Source organism: Acanthisitta chloris, unplaced genomic scaffold (genome assembly GCF_000695815.1).
Source record: "Acanthisitta chloris isolate BGI_N310 unplaced genomic scaffold, ASM69581v1 scaffold10814, whole genome shotgun sequence".
Taxonomy (NCBI): Eukaryota; Metazoa; Chordata; class Aves; order Passeriformes; family Acanthisittidae; genus Acanthisitta; species Acanthisitta chloris.
In genome coordinates, this window is record NW_008670999.1 from 1 (window position 1) to 14,607 (window position 14,607).

At 37.6% G+C, this 14,607-nt stretch overlaps 1 protein-coding gene across 1 annotated transcript; it reads left to right on the top strand.

Moving 5' to 3' along the window:
- Positions 1-2,656: 2,656 nt before the first annotated feature.
- Positions 2,657-14,116, top strand: LOC103801504 (leucine-rich repeat-containing protein 49-like; the record flags this gene model as incomplete). The annotated part of the gene is made up of 6 exons (XM_009073920.1): positions 2,657-2,808; positions 4,975-5,212; positions 5,854-6,039; positions 10,110-10,219; positions 11,501-11,651; positions 13,666-14,116. Coding segments are annotated over 6 exons (1,044 nt in total), but the record flags the coding sequence as incomplete, so codon positions are not given.
- Between the last annotated feature and the right edge of the window lie 491 nt (positions 14,117-14,607).

Consider the following 14,607-nt stretch of genomic DNA (forward strand, 5'->3'; position numbering starts at 1 on the left):
AATTTATACCCTGCTATCTTTTCCTGCAGATCTTACATATCCCATTATGCCTCTATCTCTTCAAACTTTTTCTTTTTGCAGCTTAGACAGGGCACTCCATGAGAAACTCTGCAGGCAAATAGGAACTTAGGCTTCAGCAGAAAGCCCCAGTGGAACATGAGTGTGACACATGTAAATGGATGGCAAGTGTGGCTTTTGTAAATCCCCTTTTCAGCTGAGTGCTCTGGCTGCAGCCATGCAGGGTGTTCTGAAGTGGTTTTGCCCTCATTCTTTCCTGTTGAAGTTGTTCCTTTCTGTAGGAGAAGTGAGGCAGTCATCAGAGCAGCAGCTAGACTCACTCCAGCTGTTGTCTTTGTCCAAAGAACACTTATCTCCCAGACCACCTGGCCTGGCTCATCTGCAGCAGCTCTAGCAGGGGGGACCGAGGTGCACTCCAGATCCTCTTCATGGGCTGCTGGCTGCCTGAGCTGTGTTGCTAATGGGAGACCAAAGTTCAAGGATCTAATCTCCAAATTGTTTTCCTTTGGAGAAAAAAAAAGGAACCTAAATTTTTGTGGTCATCCAGTAATGGCTATGCAAAAAAACATTTTCAATTGGGCAGGCAACCATCCAGTAATGACTATGCAAAAAAAACATTTTCAATTGGGCAGGCAAACAAACAAAATATGTTCATGTATTCATGTTAAGGTTCCCAGGTAAAATCATATTTAAGGAAGGGAATTAGTCTGAAAGGAGTTGCAGGAGGCTGTGAGAAGTGTAGCAAATGTATAGAACTCTGAAAAATAAAAAGCCAGAAGCAGAATGTTAACAGTATATTAAAAGATGTTTTAAGTATATACAAAACACTCCAAGAACTTAAACATATGAATGGGGAAAAAAAATTACATGCCTAGTGCCTAAGAGTATATTTTAATATCCTATGTATTTGTATCCATGTGTATTTCTGTTTTCTGTTTTAAAAAATAGCAACATAATCAAAAGCCTTAGATACAGGAGGGGTTTTTAATTTTTTTGGGTGATTTTTAATTTTTTTTCCTGTAAGATACTGATGTGTTTAAAGTCTCTTCAGGTTTGAAGCTTTGCTGCTAGTTCTTAGTAGCATAAAAAATGGGAAATTAGTAAATAATATTCACACATGGTGTCATTTTATGCTTTTGGAAATCAGAAAAAAGTAGGTGTTTATTTGTAGTTGATGTTCTTAACCATTTATGTAACATTTTCTTGTAGCAGAGGGATTGTTTGTCTTGATGGCCTAGATTTTGTGGTGCATTTTGCTAGTGGAAAATTCCCTTAAAAAAAAGTATTTGTAATGTGTCATGCCATTATTACTGCATTTCAGCATTAAATTGTAGATTTTAAAAATTTGATCAAGATATAGTTCTTGTGTTCAAATAAGTAAGTAGCATAAGGGCCAAATATCAATATTTTTTGTATGATTCAGTGATTTTGCAAATCTTTTATTTGTAAATAAGTTCTTATGCTTCAGGCTTTTTTCCTGTTCCACACGTTTGAGTTGAAGGAACAATAGATGCAATGTCCAGCAAAAAATGTGAACTATTGGATTTTCTTCATGGTAAAATCTGAAGAAAATATTTAGGGAATTCTGCAGGTTTTGTTATTGTCACTTTGCTTCAGACGTTTTTAAACTACAGGAAGTGTAAATGAAATTCTGAGCTCTCAGGGGTGAACAATTGGTGTTTTCCTCTATGCTCTGCATCGAAAATATCAACCTCAGCAATGTCATCTCTGCTTTTTCCCTTGCTGATATTTGCCTGCCCAAACAGCAGAGTTTCTTCATCTCTTTTTCCAGATTATTTTTTTATTGCTTCCAACCCACTCTTCTGGGAAAGTCTGAGATCTACTTTGAAATGTATAGAGAATGTCATTCCTTTCCAACAGAGGCTGAACTGAGTATTTACTGGAACAAGAAAAAGTTATTGCTAGCAGAATCTTCTTGCTTGTAAAATTTGCTTTTTGTAAAATGAATTCTTGGAAGTTTTCAAAGCTTGGTAGGAATCCAGCTGCCCACAGTTGGGGGCTAGTACTTCATAGACTTTTGACATGCTGGTTCATTGACAAGATCAGTCTAGAGTATAAAAACTACCTTGAGAAGCTATTACAGAATACTTGAACTTAGATCTGATGTAGTCCTTGTGACTCTCCTGAAGGTGATTTTGATTTTCTGTTTTTATCAACTTGACTTTTCCCATTTTTCAGAAGGTAACTTTTTCTGCCCACTCAAAGTATGTTACAATTGCTGGGAGACCTAGAGCAGTTGCATAAGTGTCTCAGCTGCAGTGCTGGGGGCACTGTAGCAGCACAGAGTCTGCCCTGTTTTGTGGGAGGAGTATTACAAGCCACTCCAGACTGTCAAAATGAGACTTCTGTGATTATCCAAACTCAGTAGTTTATGCTTACTTAAGTTTTATTATGTTACTTGTCTCTGTTATTGCATGTTTTGTGAATTGTTTGCTGGCAGTGCTGCAAAATAGCACTGGAATGATGCATTCTTTTAATGCATAACCACCAACCACTGCTAGGGTTTCTTCAGTTTGAAATATAGAAAATGTTTTGGTTAAGCAGTTATGTCTTTCAGAACAGACAAGTGTGTTGGGACTGACCTGTCATAACTGATGACTTCTGTGTCTCGTCGCAGGAAAAGAAGCGGTTAACGATTTGTAATATTGCTCATCAGTGGGAGATACAGCAGAACAGAGTAGCTCTTGAGGCTTCCTTAAACCAAGATAAAGACACTGAGCCCTGTCAGATCAATGGCAGTGCTGCATATGTATTTCCTGAAGAAAGCAGGTATTTCATGGGCAGTATTTCTGCTTGTTCTTGTCGTACGTTCCAGGTTCCTCCTCACCTCCAAGATCTCACTGTATTTCACTATGCTCTATCTAAATCAATCCAGACAAGCTATTCTACTGACCATTTGAAATAAATAACATGTGTAAAAAGTAATATAACAGCAATTCGTTGCCTTAAGAAGTGCAAGTGAAATTATTATGTAATTTTGCTAAATAAGGGCCATCTTTGTGTTTGCTGGAAATGTTAAAGATGAATTCCTGAGATGCCTTAAGACTTTTCACTTTGTTGACAACTTAAGATGTTGCCTTCAGTTGAAATGAGCCAAATGAAGATGTAGGAGCATTACAAACATTTGTAACCTCTTGGTGTATCAAGAGGTTTCATAGTTGAATTCATGCTCTTAGTTTGAATAGCAGCATCTTTTATTGGACTATTGGTGCTATTCAAGAGTAGCAGCTCTTTGACTTAGTTTTGTTCCCAAGATAAGTTTGTATTCTTGGTTTAAAATATTTTATTTTTGTGATACACTTTTCAGCTTGCTTATCTGCATTTACAAGGTGACCATCTGGTATTCTACATAGTTTAAAAATCATTGCACGACATGATGAACATTGTGTGCCTTGAAATGGCTAAAACCTAACTAACACACTCTGAACCTTGGTTGCTCAGGCAAATGCCTGAAACAATAGTCTGCATGAATTGAGTAGCAAGGAGAAAAAAAAGCTGTCTCTGTGCTGGAAGTGTCAGGGATGGTCAGGAAGCCTTTGCTTGTCACAAACAGAACCCATCTAAGCTTCAGTCTGTTATTGGCTAGAATGGGGGTTTTTTCTCCAGTGTAGTGCTGCATCTTCTGAAACATTTTTTCTTAGCATTTTTTAATTGCTGTTAGTCCCTTCTGTTGTTGTGCTTCCAAAGCTCTCTCTAAACACCTCACTGCTTTCTAGCAGGGATGGTCAGGAAGCCTTTGCTTGTCACAAACAGAACCCATCTAAGCTTCAGTCTGTTATTGGCTAGAATGGGGGTTTTTTCTCCAGTGTAGTGCTGCATCTTCTGAAACATTTTTTCTTAGCATTTTTTAATTGCTGTTAGTCCCTTCTGTTGTTGTGCTTCCAAAGCTCTCTCTAAACACCTCACTGCTTTCTAGCCTGCTTGGCTTCTTCACAGTTTAATTCAGTGTTGGTAATCTTCCCCTGTGACCAAATCAATGTAACTATGGTAGTTTTAGTGTTGTCCTGTTAATGTACAGACTCTCATTGCTTGAGAGATCATGTTGGTTTGAGCTGTGTTTTATCTTGGTGAAGAATTTCGGAAGATATTTTCAAGATGAGCAGCTAAGCACTAAAATTGCAGGTGAAATTCAGCATAGATAAGTATTTATAGTGTCACATGTGAAATGGTGGGCTCCCAGCATTCCCAGTTAAGAGTGAAATCTTAGTGCTCTGCTTGATGTTGTCAAGAAAACATCAGTCAAGTGATTGCTACTAGTCAAAATACATGAATAAACTAGGAATATAGTAAAGAATAAATTAAAAACAATCATTATGTAACTTCCTAAACCTGTGACTTGTTCTCATCTTGAATTCTCTGACACCTTAGCTCCAGCCAGCTGAGTGTGTCATGGGGGAAGTGGGATAAAAGAGATGGGAGCTGAGAATACCTGGATTTATTGCTTAAGTTTGAAATAGCTCTTGTGAATTGGAAAGCACACACTGTTTTAAAGAAATGCTTGAGTGATTGCTCATGTCATAACTTCTACATTTCAGTGTGAGGGGGACATTGCTTAAATAAATACGTTGTTTGAAGTTGTGTTTGATTGTGTGAAGTTGTGTTTAGATGTATAAACCAACATGAAATATGCTAGGTTAGCATTCTGAGTTAAAATTTTAAAGCAGATTATTAAATATGAGTGGATTCTTTAATTAATTCCACCCCTCCACCAACTCTAATACACCCAGAACCTTTCTGCCAAAGAAGTAGAACATTTGCAGCATTACTTGATGGAAAGAGGATTTTCCAGCCCTTAATGGTTTTGAACCAGATGGAGTACTGAAAATGTATGAATGCTGAGAAATGCCATTGTATTTGACAATTGAGGCTTGGTAAAAGAAAGGATGTCATTCAACATATAATCTCATTTATATCACTGTGTTGTTTCCTTCACAGGTCTCTTGATACAATACTGAGCAGTGCAGTACAAGGCTTGTCTGTTCTAGAGTCTCATTTAGTGGAAGTGGAAGGAGACACTCTTGGCTTGTATGGTGCTGGAGCACTGGAGTGCCTGGATCGAAACTGGAGTGTTCAGACAGCTGGAATTATTGTCACAGTCTCCTTTATGTTCATAGAATTTGATGAAATTGTTCAAGTGTTAGCAAAACTGAAGACAAAATTCCCTAATTGTGTGGTAAGCTGAGCTACCTTCTGCTTCTTAAGGCTTTATGGTTTCACTGAGATAGATGCTAAATTTGTGGGGAGCTTAAGACAAATTTATCCATCTTAACAAAACGGTTTGTGTGTGGGAAATTTGTGGGCGACGGCACAATCTCAACTATATCTTTACCATCAATTTTTCCTCCTTCCTTTTCCCTCAATAATGCTACTGTGTGGCCAAATATACCATGCTCAGAGGAGCATTAGTGCAGGCCATGGTTCACAGACAGCAGGGCATGGCTTAGGCCAGCACACTGCCCAAACAGGCCAAGGAGTTAAAAACATGTGTTGTGCTTGCTTCTATGTGTAGGTGATGCAGTTACTTTACTTGCAGAATTCAGGCATTGCTCAAGTAGTATTGCTTTTTGTAACATTGGAAGTGTTAGAGCTGTTAGTAAAGGGTTTATAAGTTGCTTGTGATGTTGACATGTCTTAATGTATGTAATACAGCAATTTGTTGATCCCTGGATGTGTTTTGCTACAGAGACCTCAAATGAAATGAGCTCAGTTACTTCATCAGACCTATGACTGTTAACTCAGTGTGAAAATTGAGTGGCACACAATGGGAGTCATTGTGTTCACTTTTCATTGTTTCCTTGTTTGATTTGTTTGTAGCACCTGAAGTTTAAGGAGACAAACCTTGTGACACTGCAGCAATTCAATGCGTTAGCTGAGATGCAACGCCTTGAGCAGTTGACAGTTGATCCTCAGGGAAATCCAGTTGTCAACTTTACCTTGTGGAAATCCTATGTGCTGTTCAGGCTGAACCATTTTCATCTGCAGAAGATAAATGGAGAGAAGGTAGGACAGAGCTGCTTCTTTCTTGTTATTGGTCTTAGAGGGTAAATTTCTAATAAAATGAGCACAGCCCTGTCAGATTCTCTTCAGTCTTAGTGGGAAAAATTCAGTAGACTTCACCATGTAATTTGTTGTGCAATTCACATTAAAGGTAGGTTATTTAATAAAATTAAATATGTGCAATTAATATTAAAGAACTGCACTATGTTACTTGATTTTAAGTACTTCTTTATTGTTTGTAAAGATGACAGTGCTGACATTCAATACTTATGCAAAAGTGTTTGTCAGAATCTTTACTAGTTTGCAGTTATTATGATATAAATCATACAATTATATGATAAAATTCTCAGTGTTGCAAAATATCAGAGTCATATTTTCTTCTTTAAGTGTATCACAAGAAAAGGTCTGTCAGATAGATTCTTAATTTTAGTTTTTTTCTGCTTGCTGTGTACATCTTTATTGTGTGGTTATGCAAAAGTGTTTGTCAGAATCTTTACTAGTTTGCAGTTATTATGATATAAATCATACAATTATATGATAAAATTCTCAGTGTTGCAAAATATCAGAGTCATATTTTCTTCTTTAAGTGTATCACAAGAAAAGGTCTGTCAGATAGATTCTTAATTTTAGTTTTTTTCTGCTTGCTGTGTACATCTTTATTGTGTGGGGTTTTTGTTAGTCTGTCAGATTCTTAATTTTAGTTTTTTTCTACTTGCTGTGTACATCTTTATTGTGTGGGGTTTTTGTTCAAATAAATAGAAAGTTAGGACACTGTTATTGCTGTTCTTTGTACTTTTGTGTTCCCCTTTACATCTGTTGAAAGTAAATTTATTCAAGCATATAAAATAGTTGTTTTATACTGGAGCTTTGATCATGAAGGGAGCAAAAATAGTTGCTATGGAGCACAATGGCATTCAATTTTTAATGCTAAAGAAGTTTAAGAGGTGTTATGAAAGTTAATTAGAGCAAAAACAATACATAGCTTCAGGATTGAGATGGTATTTTAATTTGGTGATCATCATATGTTTTGGATTAGAAGTGTTTATTATCTGATCCAGCCAAAGCATGAATGTTGTGGTTTACTTGGTTTGAGTTGTGTAAAACATGCATTAGTTACTCACAAGAGCAGGAGTGGGTAAAAAGCTTACCTGAATTAACTAGCAAAGGAAGGGTGAGAAAGGATGGAGGCAGATATGACTCACTCCAACAGCACAGTATCTGGAAAAAGAAAAAACCAGTGATAGTCAGTAATTCTGTGAAAAAAATCAAAATAACCTGGTATTTAGTACTTTACCAAAAAAATGCTCATCATAGTTGACTTAAAAAAAAAAAAAAAGTTTTAAGTTTATGTCTTTTTTTATTGCATCATATTTTGAAAATCAACACCAGTGATTCAGATCAAAAGAAAATAGAAGATAAATCTTGGCTGTTTGTTCTTCATGGAGAAAGAAAAACAAAGAAAGTAGCACAACTATTTAAGTCGACTTTTTATTACAATCTCAAGATCAGCAAATTCAGTCTCTGAAGGAAAATTTTGAGTTTAATAGCTCTTGGGATGAGTTTAGTAAATGGAACACATGTAGCACAGCATGGTTCCATGTAGGACAGATATCAGATCTTAAGTATGTATGGCAAGAACATTTTTGTCCTGACAAGCTTTTTCAGCCAGACCACACTACATGAAGATGTGCACACAGAAATTTTTTCCTATGTCATTAATCATTTGAAAAGTGTCATGGCGAAACAGAAGAAAAGAGATGAGCTCTGATTGCTGCTTTTCATTATCCTACAGCAGAAGTCATGGTATCCAGCTCTGCAGACCTGTATCACCTTTCTGTTTAACATCAGTCACAGAAAATCCTGTTTCAGTGTCGAGAGCACCAGCCCTGAAGTGTGCTCTGAGACCTTAGATCAGCCCTAAATAAGTGTTTCAGACCACAGAAAGGGAAATGTGTGTGTTCTGCTGTTCTGATCACCATTCAATGCAATGTTTGGGGAGGCTGTTGTGTTGCCAGCTGAGGTACACAGACTTGTGAGGTAAAAGCAATATATACTAACTGAACTAGCTGAATAAATTGCATCACTCTAGCACTTTTAAACTGAAAAAAACATATAGCAAAGTTTTCACTTTCTCCCCAGCTTTTCCCTTCCATTCCAGTTACTGTTGCAGGCTAGAAGCTGAGTGTTAGTGTGTTAGTCTCCCCCTTACAATGATTCTGTTCCCTTGTCCAACTGTTCTATTTACTAACTGTGAAGAAGCAAATTCTCTTGATTGAGAGATACTCTTAGAAGTTTTTCCCAGCGATAGCAATTTCAGCTGAACTCCAAGTTGTCAAGGTTGGGAGTTCCTAAAGCTTCCCAAGTGCTTTACACCCTGGGTATGGCACACAATGTGACAGATGCAGCACGTTCACTGAGCTGGGCCTGCTGGCACAGTTGGTGCCTGTTTTCTGTGCTTGGCAAGAATCAGGAATAATAGCCTTACATTTATGTGATAGTACCGTTATAAGCTTTTTGTGATTAATGGAGCAAACAATGTACTGGAGTAACTTAGAGAACATGAGTTTTTGTGAACTGGAGAGTGTATTCAGCCTTGCTGTCTCTGATGACCTGGTCCTTATGCTTCTCTTAACATAAATAAATAAATTAAACTCACTTATTTCTCCAGCAGACATTGGTGCCTGCGATGGGCTTTGTTTCCCTAGCTGCCTTCTGTGCTCTTTGTTCTAGACCTTGCTTCTGTTACAGCCTGTTCAGCAAGGTCATCTACTCCTAGGCTACTAAGTAAGACACATTTAATTTTAAGTGAAAATGAACAAATCTAAACACTGTGAAAATGGAATTGACTTTACATTTCTAATTTCCTGATCTGTGTTTTCTCTGGTGCATTTATGCCCCCCGTTCTGCTGTTGCAGTATACTTTAGGGAAGGGCAGATTATATAGTCTATAAACATTAAACAAGAATATAATAAAATTCTGTTGATGTGGATCAAAATTCCATTTTACTCACACATTTGAATAACACAGAACACAAAGGTTGTCTGGAAGCACTTAGTAAATATTGTGAGCATTGAAGTTGATTTAATAATGGATTGCTTTCCCAAAATATGTTATAGGATGAACGGAAATTAAATTTGATCCAGAAGTTAAGAAGTCAATGAGTAAGTTTCATTGTCCAGTGTTATCCAGGTCAGATTTAGACGATCATAAAGATTCTTTCTGCACTCAGTGGAAAGCCAGGAGTGCAGAAACTGTGCCAACAAACTTTTGGCAGTTGAAGTCAGTTCATAGTCTGGCCATCAGGGCAGGAGAAACACAGGCCATGGTCTCCAGAGATTCTGAGCCAAGACAAACAAAAAACAACAACCACCACCAAAAAAAGGACCTTCCACCTTCTTTGTACAAAACTGAAAAGTGTAAAATGAATCCTGAAAGCTCTTCAACCACTGAAAATGGGTTTAAAGAGACATCTGTAACAATGTTGACACAACAGTATGGTTGATATTTAGAGAAGAATAATGAAGGAACACTTATTTTCAGGGGTTGAAAAATGCAGTGAAATTAGTTGGGGTTTTTTTCCCCTCTCTAAAGCCTTTCTTTCTATAAAACCTCCTCCATGATGCTGCCAAAATAAGAGAGTACATAACTTATCTTTTCACATATGCATGCCCAGAATCTTTCTGTTTCTCCAGCATAACTTGATCAGGAATTTTCCAGTAGATCTTCTGTAAGCGCATGCAGTATGGAGCAGAATTCATGTCTGTCCTTCAGATAATCAATGTAAGAAACTGCTATAAAATTCCTCATTTCATGAAGACTGTCATGAAGCACAAGGCAGCATATATGTACATTAAAATATCCAGATTTACAGGAAACAAACCAAGCACCAGTACCTTGCTTGCTTTCTTCTCAAGTACATTTAAGGTGCCAGTAAAAACAGATCTGTGTTTTGAAAATGTGCCTGGAAGCGTATAACAAATTTCAGTTAATTCTCAGTGTACATATGTAATGAAATATGAATGTTCTAATTGTGAAAATAACTTCTTTATTTTTTCTTCCCACTCTCTCACAGGTTACTGAAAATGACATTGTCCTGGCAGAAAGGCTCTTTGGCATTCTGGCATACGTAGCATCTTCTGAGCTGCCACATTACCGTGTGCTCTCCTTATTAGGAGAATCCAGGTAAAATCCAGTGAACAGAACTGGGATTTGTCCAGTATATGGTGTATAATCCCTTTGTACGCTGTTGTGATAAATTCTTTTTAGCTGAAAAGATAAAAAATTTCACTACTAGCATCTCAGAGAAGATAGGATGTCTGCATATTGCACAAATGTTACCATCTCCTGGTTCATGTTGCCAGAGGTTTTCACAGAATTTGTGTGAAGTCTGGTAAGACTTGTGGACTTTCACAATGAAAATTGGTTATTTTTAGTGGGTATTTTATATGACTGTAACAGTCAACAGATTTAAGAGTTGTACTGTAAAAAAAAAAAATAAGGTGCTTAAAGAAACTATTTTTAGTCTTCTATAGATGAGCACTTAATAAAATTTGAAGCTGCAAGACTTCCCATTTAGGGGATGGTATGTGATGTGTGTCAAAGTCAACTGTATACAAGGAAATTAATTGAAGGAATATCTAGAGTCATATGTATTTTGAGTAACTTGGGGATGCAATATAATTGAAAGCTCAGAAGGTATATAAAGTTTATAAAGTATATATTGAAAAGGAGAGAAAAACAAACCACTTAGAATCACTAGAAACATAGAATCATAGAATTTTATGGGTTGGAATGGACCTTACAGATTATCTAGTCCCAAATCCCTGGCATGGGCAAGGACAGCTCTCCACCAGAGCAGGTTGCTCAAGGCCTCATCCAACCTGGCTGTGAACAGCACCAGGGTTGGGGCAGCCACAGCCTCCCTGGGCAACCTGTGCCAGTGTCTCACCACCCCCACAGGAAAACCTAAACCTAAATTTCCTGTCCTTCAGTTTGAACCCATTACCCCTTGTCCTGTCATTGCAGTTCCTAACACAGGGTCCCTCTCTGGCTCCTTGTAGCCCCTTCAGATACTGAAAAGTTGCTCTGAGGTCTCCACACAGTCTTCTCTTCTCCAGGCTGAACAGCCCCAGCTCCCTCAGCCTGTCCTCATAGGGAAGATGCTCCAGTCCTCTTAGCAACTTTGTGGCCTCCTCTGGTCTTGCTCCGACATTTCTGTGTCCTTGTTATGTTGAGAGCACCAGAATTGCACACACTATTCCAAGTGGGTCTCACAAGAGCAGAGTAGGGGGGAAGAATCACCTCTTTTGACCTGCTGCCACACTCCTTTGGATGCAGCCCAGGATTCCATTGGCTTTCTGGGCTGCTAGCACACATTGCAGCTCACAGTGAATTTTTAATCCACATCGGTACTTTAAAAAGGTTTCTGATAATTAGGACTGTATATCTCTTACCTTTTCACAGGAGGAAGCAATTGCATTATCTACTGGAGGTAAAGGGAAAGAAGTCTGGGGTTGGGAGTGAGGAAAGTAGTGATAGCAGAAGAAATGGGGAAAGCACAAGTCGAGCAACGTTAAATTACATGACAAAGGACTTTCATATGGAGAAGCTTGAGGTGAGTATATCATTGCAAAACACTTTCATTCCCCATTAGTTAAACTTTGGCTGCTACTCATGGAATTTATCTATGTGTCAAGTTTCAGTTATGATAGTGACAATGGTGGTTTTAAAATACCACTGCTTAACATCTTGACATATCTGATCAAGCATTTCATCTCACTGATCTTTGCCAGAATACTAGGTGATGCTCAGTTTGTCTTTACTGAAGTGGTTCCTGAGCAGTGCCACAGTTTCAGAAATGCATTCTCACCTACAAGCCTCATGTTCATGACAAAATATACCTAGATTAGTAAAATAGAAGAAGTGAGCACAGCTTTTTTTGCAAAGAAAAATGTATATTGCATGTGTTGGATTTTCCCAAAATGTATTGGTGAAGAATACTTTCAGACAAGACTTGAGACAGTGCAGGCTGTAGTAATGAAGTGCTGTTTCCTAGCTTTTAAATGAGCCATAGGAAAATAAATATTATAGGAAATGTATTAGGTTTAATTATTAATAAAATTGCAAGCTGGCTTGTTTCAGACAAGTGCATCAGTCACGCTTGTTTTAGTTTGCGTTTCTGATCTGCTAACTCTTTTGCTTGGGCAGAGGGTAATTGTTCCCAGGGAGAACATGATTCTTTCAGCCACACTTTCCTTTCTGAGCACTCCTCATGAGCTCCAGCTGTATGCACCCTGCTTCCTACACTTGCCCCATTATTTGTTTTTTGATTATGTGAAAATAAATAAATCCTCTAGTGCAAGAAATTAAATCGAGTTCAGTAATCACTAAGTTCAGTTATTGCCTTGTGGTTTTGTTATCTCAGATCCCCAGGAAAAAAAGAGACAGTGCCTGCATGTGTGGAGAGATTAAATTAAGAAAACATTTTCATTTCAAAAGCTGTGATAGTAGCTCTTAAAACTTTGAATGACAGAGTAAAACAGTGAGGTATTCCTCTTGTCCTTTGCCAAGGAACAAACACTCTAATAAAATAAGATTGGTATTTGTACAGTCCATTAAATATATGCATTGTTTGCTCTTTACAGTGCAGCAATTCCCACCTTGTCCTTTGCTATAGGAGCAGCAGATCCTGCAGGATGTCACAAGAGTAAGATAGACTAAAGATAGTAAAAAGGACTTCATCCAGGTCCCCATTATAACTGTGACTGAACAGGTGTATTGCTAAAGATGACAGTCTGGAGTCATTGATTAATAATTTGGTTTTCTAGCAGAAACTGCTGAAAAGTGTTTTCTTGGTTTCATCCCTCTTGAAAAATCTTTTGGTGGCATGAAACATGATCTAAGATTTTTATCAATGCCATAAATCAAACTAGTTAGATATTTAGCACCCACAAAACTTGTTCTTCAAAGCTTATTGTGGCATTTTATAGACTTCTGTGCAGAAACAGGTATTGATACAGTTTGAGTTCTTAAAATGCACAGCTGGTAGTCACACAAAAGACAGTTCATTTTTATTATTTTTGACAGGTTCAGCTTACTTTCAGTGTGAAATGTAATCCCTGTTAGGAGCCATGCCCTTGCCAGAGTGCCTGTGTAAAAGGATGTGTACTGCCATGTTTCCCTGTGGCAATATGCTTGTTAGGGCAGGGAGATAAACACAGACTTTCCAACTGTTGTACTGTTCCTACTGGGAAGGGAGAGAAGGAAGAAAAGGAGTTTAGTGCTTAATTTCTGTAAATTTTCACTGCTATGCCAGAAGGCAAACTAAATTGTAATGCCATTAAAAGATATTTGTACGACTACTTAAAAATTGATTTCAGATCAACTAAAGAATCAGTATAATCTGAATATTCTGAATACCCTAAGACTCTGTGGCCACACTCATACAAACTTGACATAGACCCTGAGCCATATGACTTAAAACCTAGAGGAGAAAGTGTTCAGTATCCTCTTTGCCTGCTATTTGCTGTGGACTTTAAGTAAATTTTTGCAGAGCTTATTTTGATTTAAGGTTTTGGGTTTTTTTTTCCCCTTTGTCTTATGCAATGTGTGATGGTTCTCTCATGCAGGAAATCAAGGAAAGGAAAACATTTTGCCAGACGTACGTCGAGAACTTAGTGAAAGAAGCAGCTGACATCAATATGAAGAATGAGTCCTTGCAGAAGCTTTGGCCTCAGATGTTCATTGAACTTGTCAGAGATGCAGTGGTAGAAATCCGCAATAAGAACTCCTACATGAAGCTCTGCTTGCAGCGCATCGCTGAGCAGAAACAGTAGTCAGGGCCTGGTGTTTTGCAAGCTTTTGGGTTCAGTATTCTGTCATGTTTTACAGACTTCAACCCAGTAGAATATAAAATCACCATCCCTATGGCATACTTCACCTCCCCCCACCAAGGGATGCCTTTAAAACTTGATTAACTCTTAATAGTTTTGAAATACAAGTTTACTTTCATACTGTTTTGGCAATGCTTCCTTGGCTAACTGAAATGGTGAGATGGCATAGAAGTAACTTGGTGATTGTCATGTTTCACTAAGTTCCTGTTCAGTCTTTTTTTCTGCTTCCTTTGGTTCTGTAGTGCCACAGCATTGATTTTTAAAGAACAGGTTTACACTGCTTGCCTTATTTTTTTAATTGAACACTTTTTAATTGTCATCTTTTTGACTGCTGCTGTTTAACAAAACCAAGAATAGTAGCTGGGGTTTTTATGACCAAAAGCTAATAAATTTATTTTTACACCCTGAACTCGATGAAGACTTATTATTGGTTTGTGAGATTATAGAACACTTAGATCAATGCCATGAGAGTGCTCTGCGTATCGACATCTACTGAGCCTAATTCTCAACTCAACAAATTGCCCAAACTTGATTTCAAGTGTTTTTCACTAATTTCCTTTTTTTTATTTCATGTGAATTATTATAGGTAAAATATCAATTCAAGGTATAGTCACTTAAGCTTTATTTTTGTTCTGTTAAAATATGGTAATATAATTTATTTTGTTTATGGAATACTAA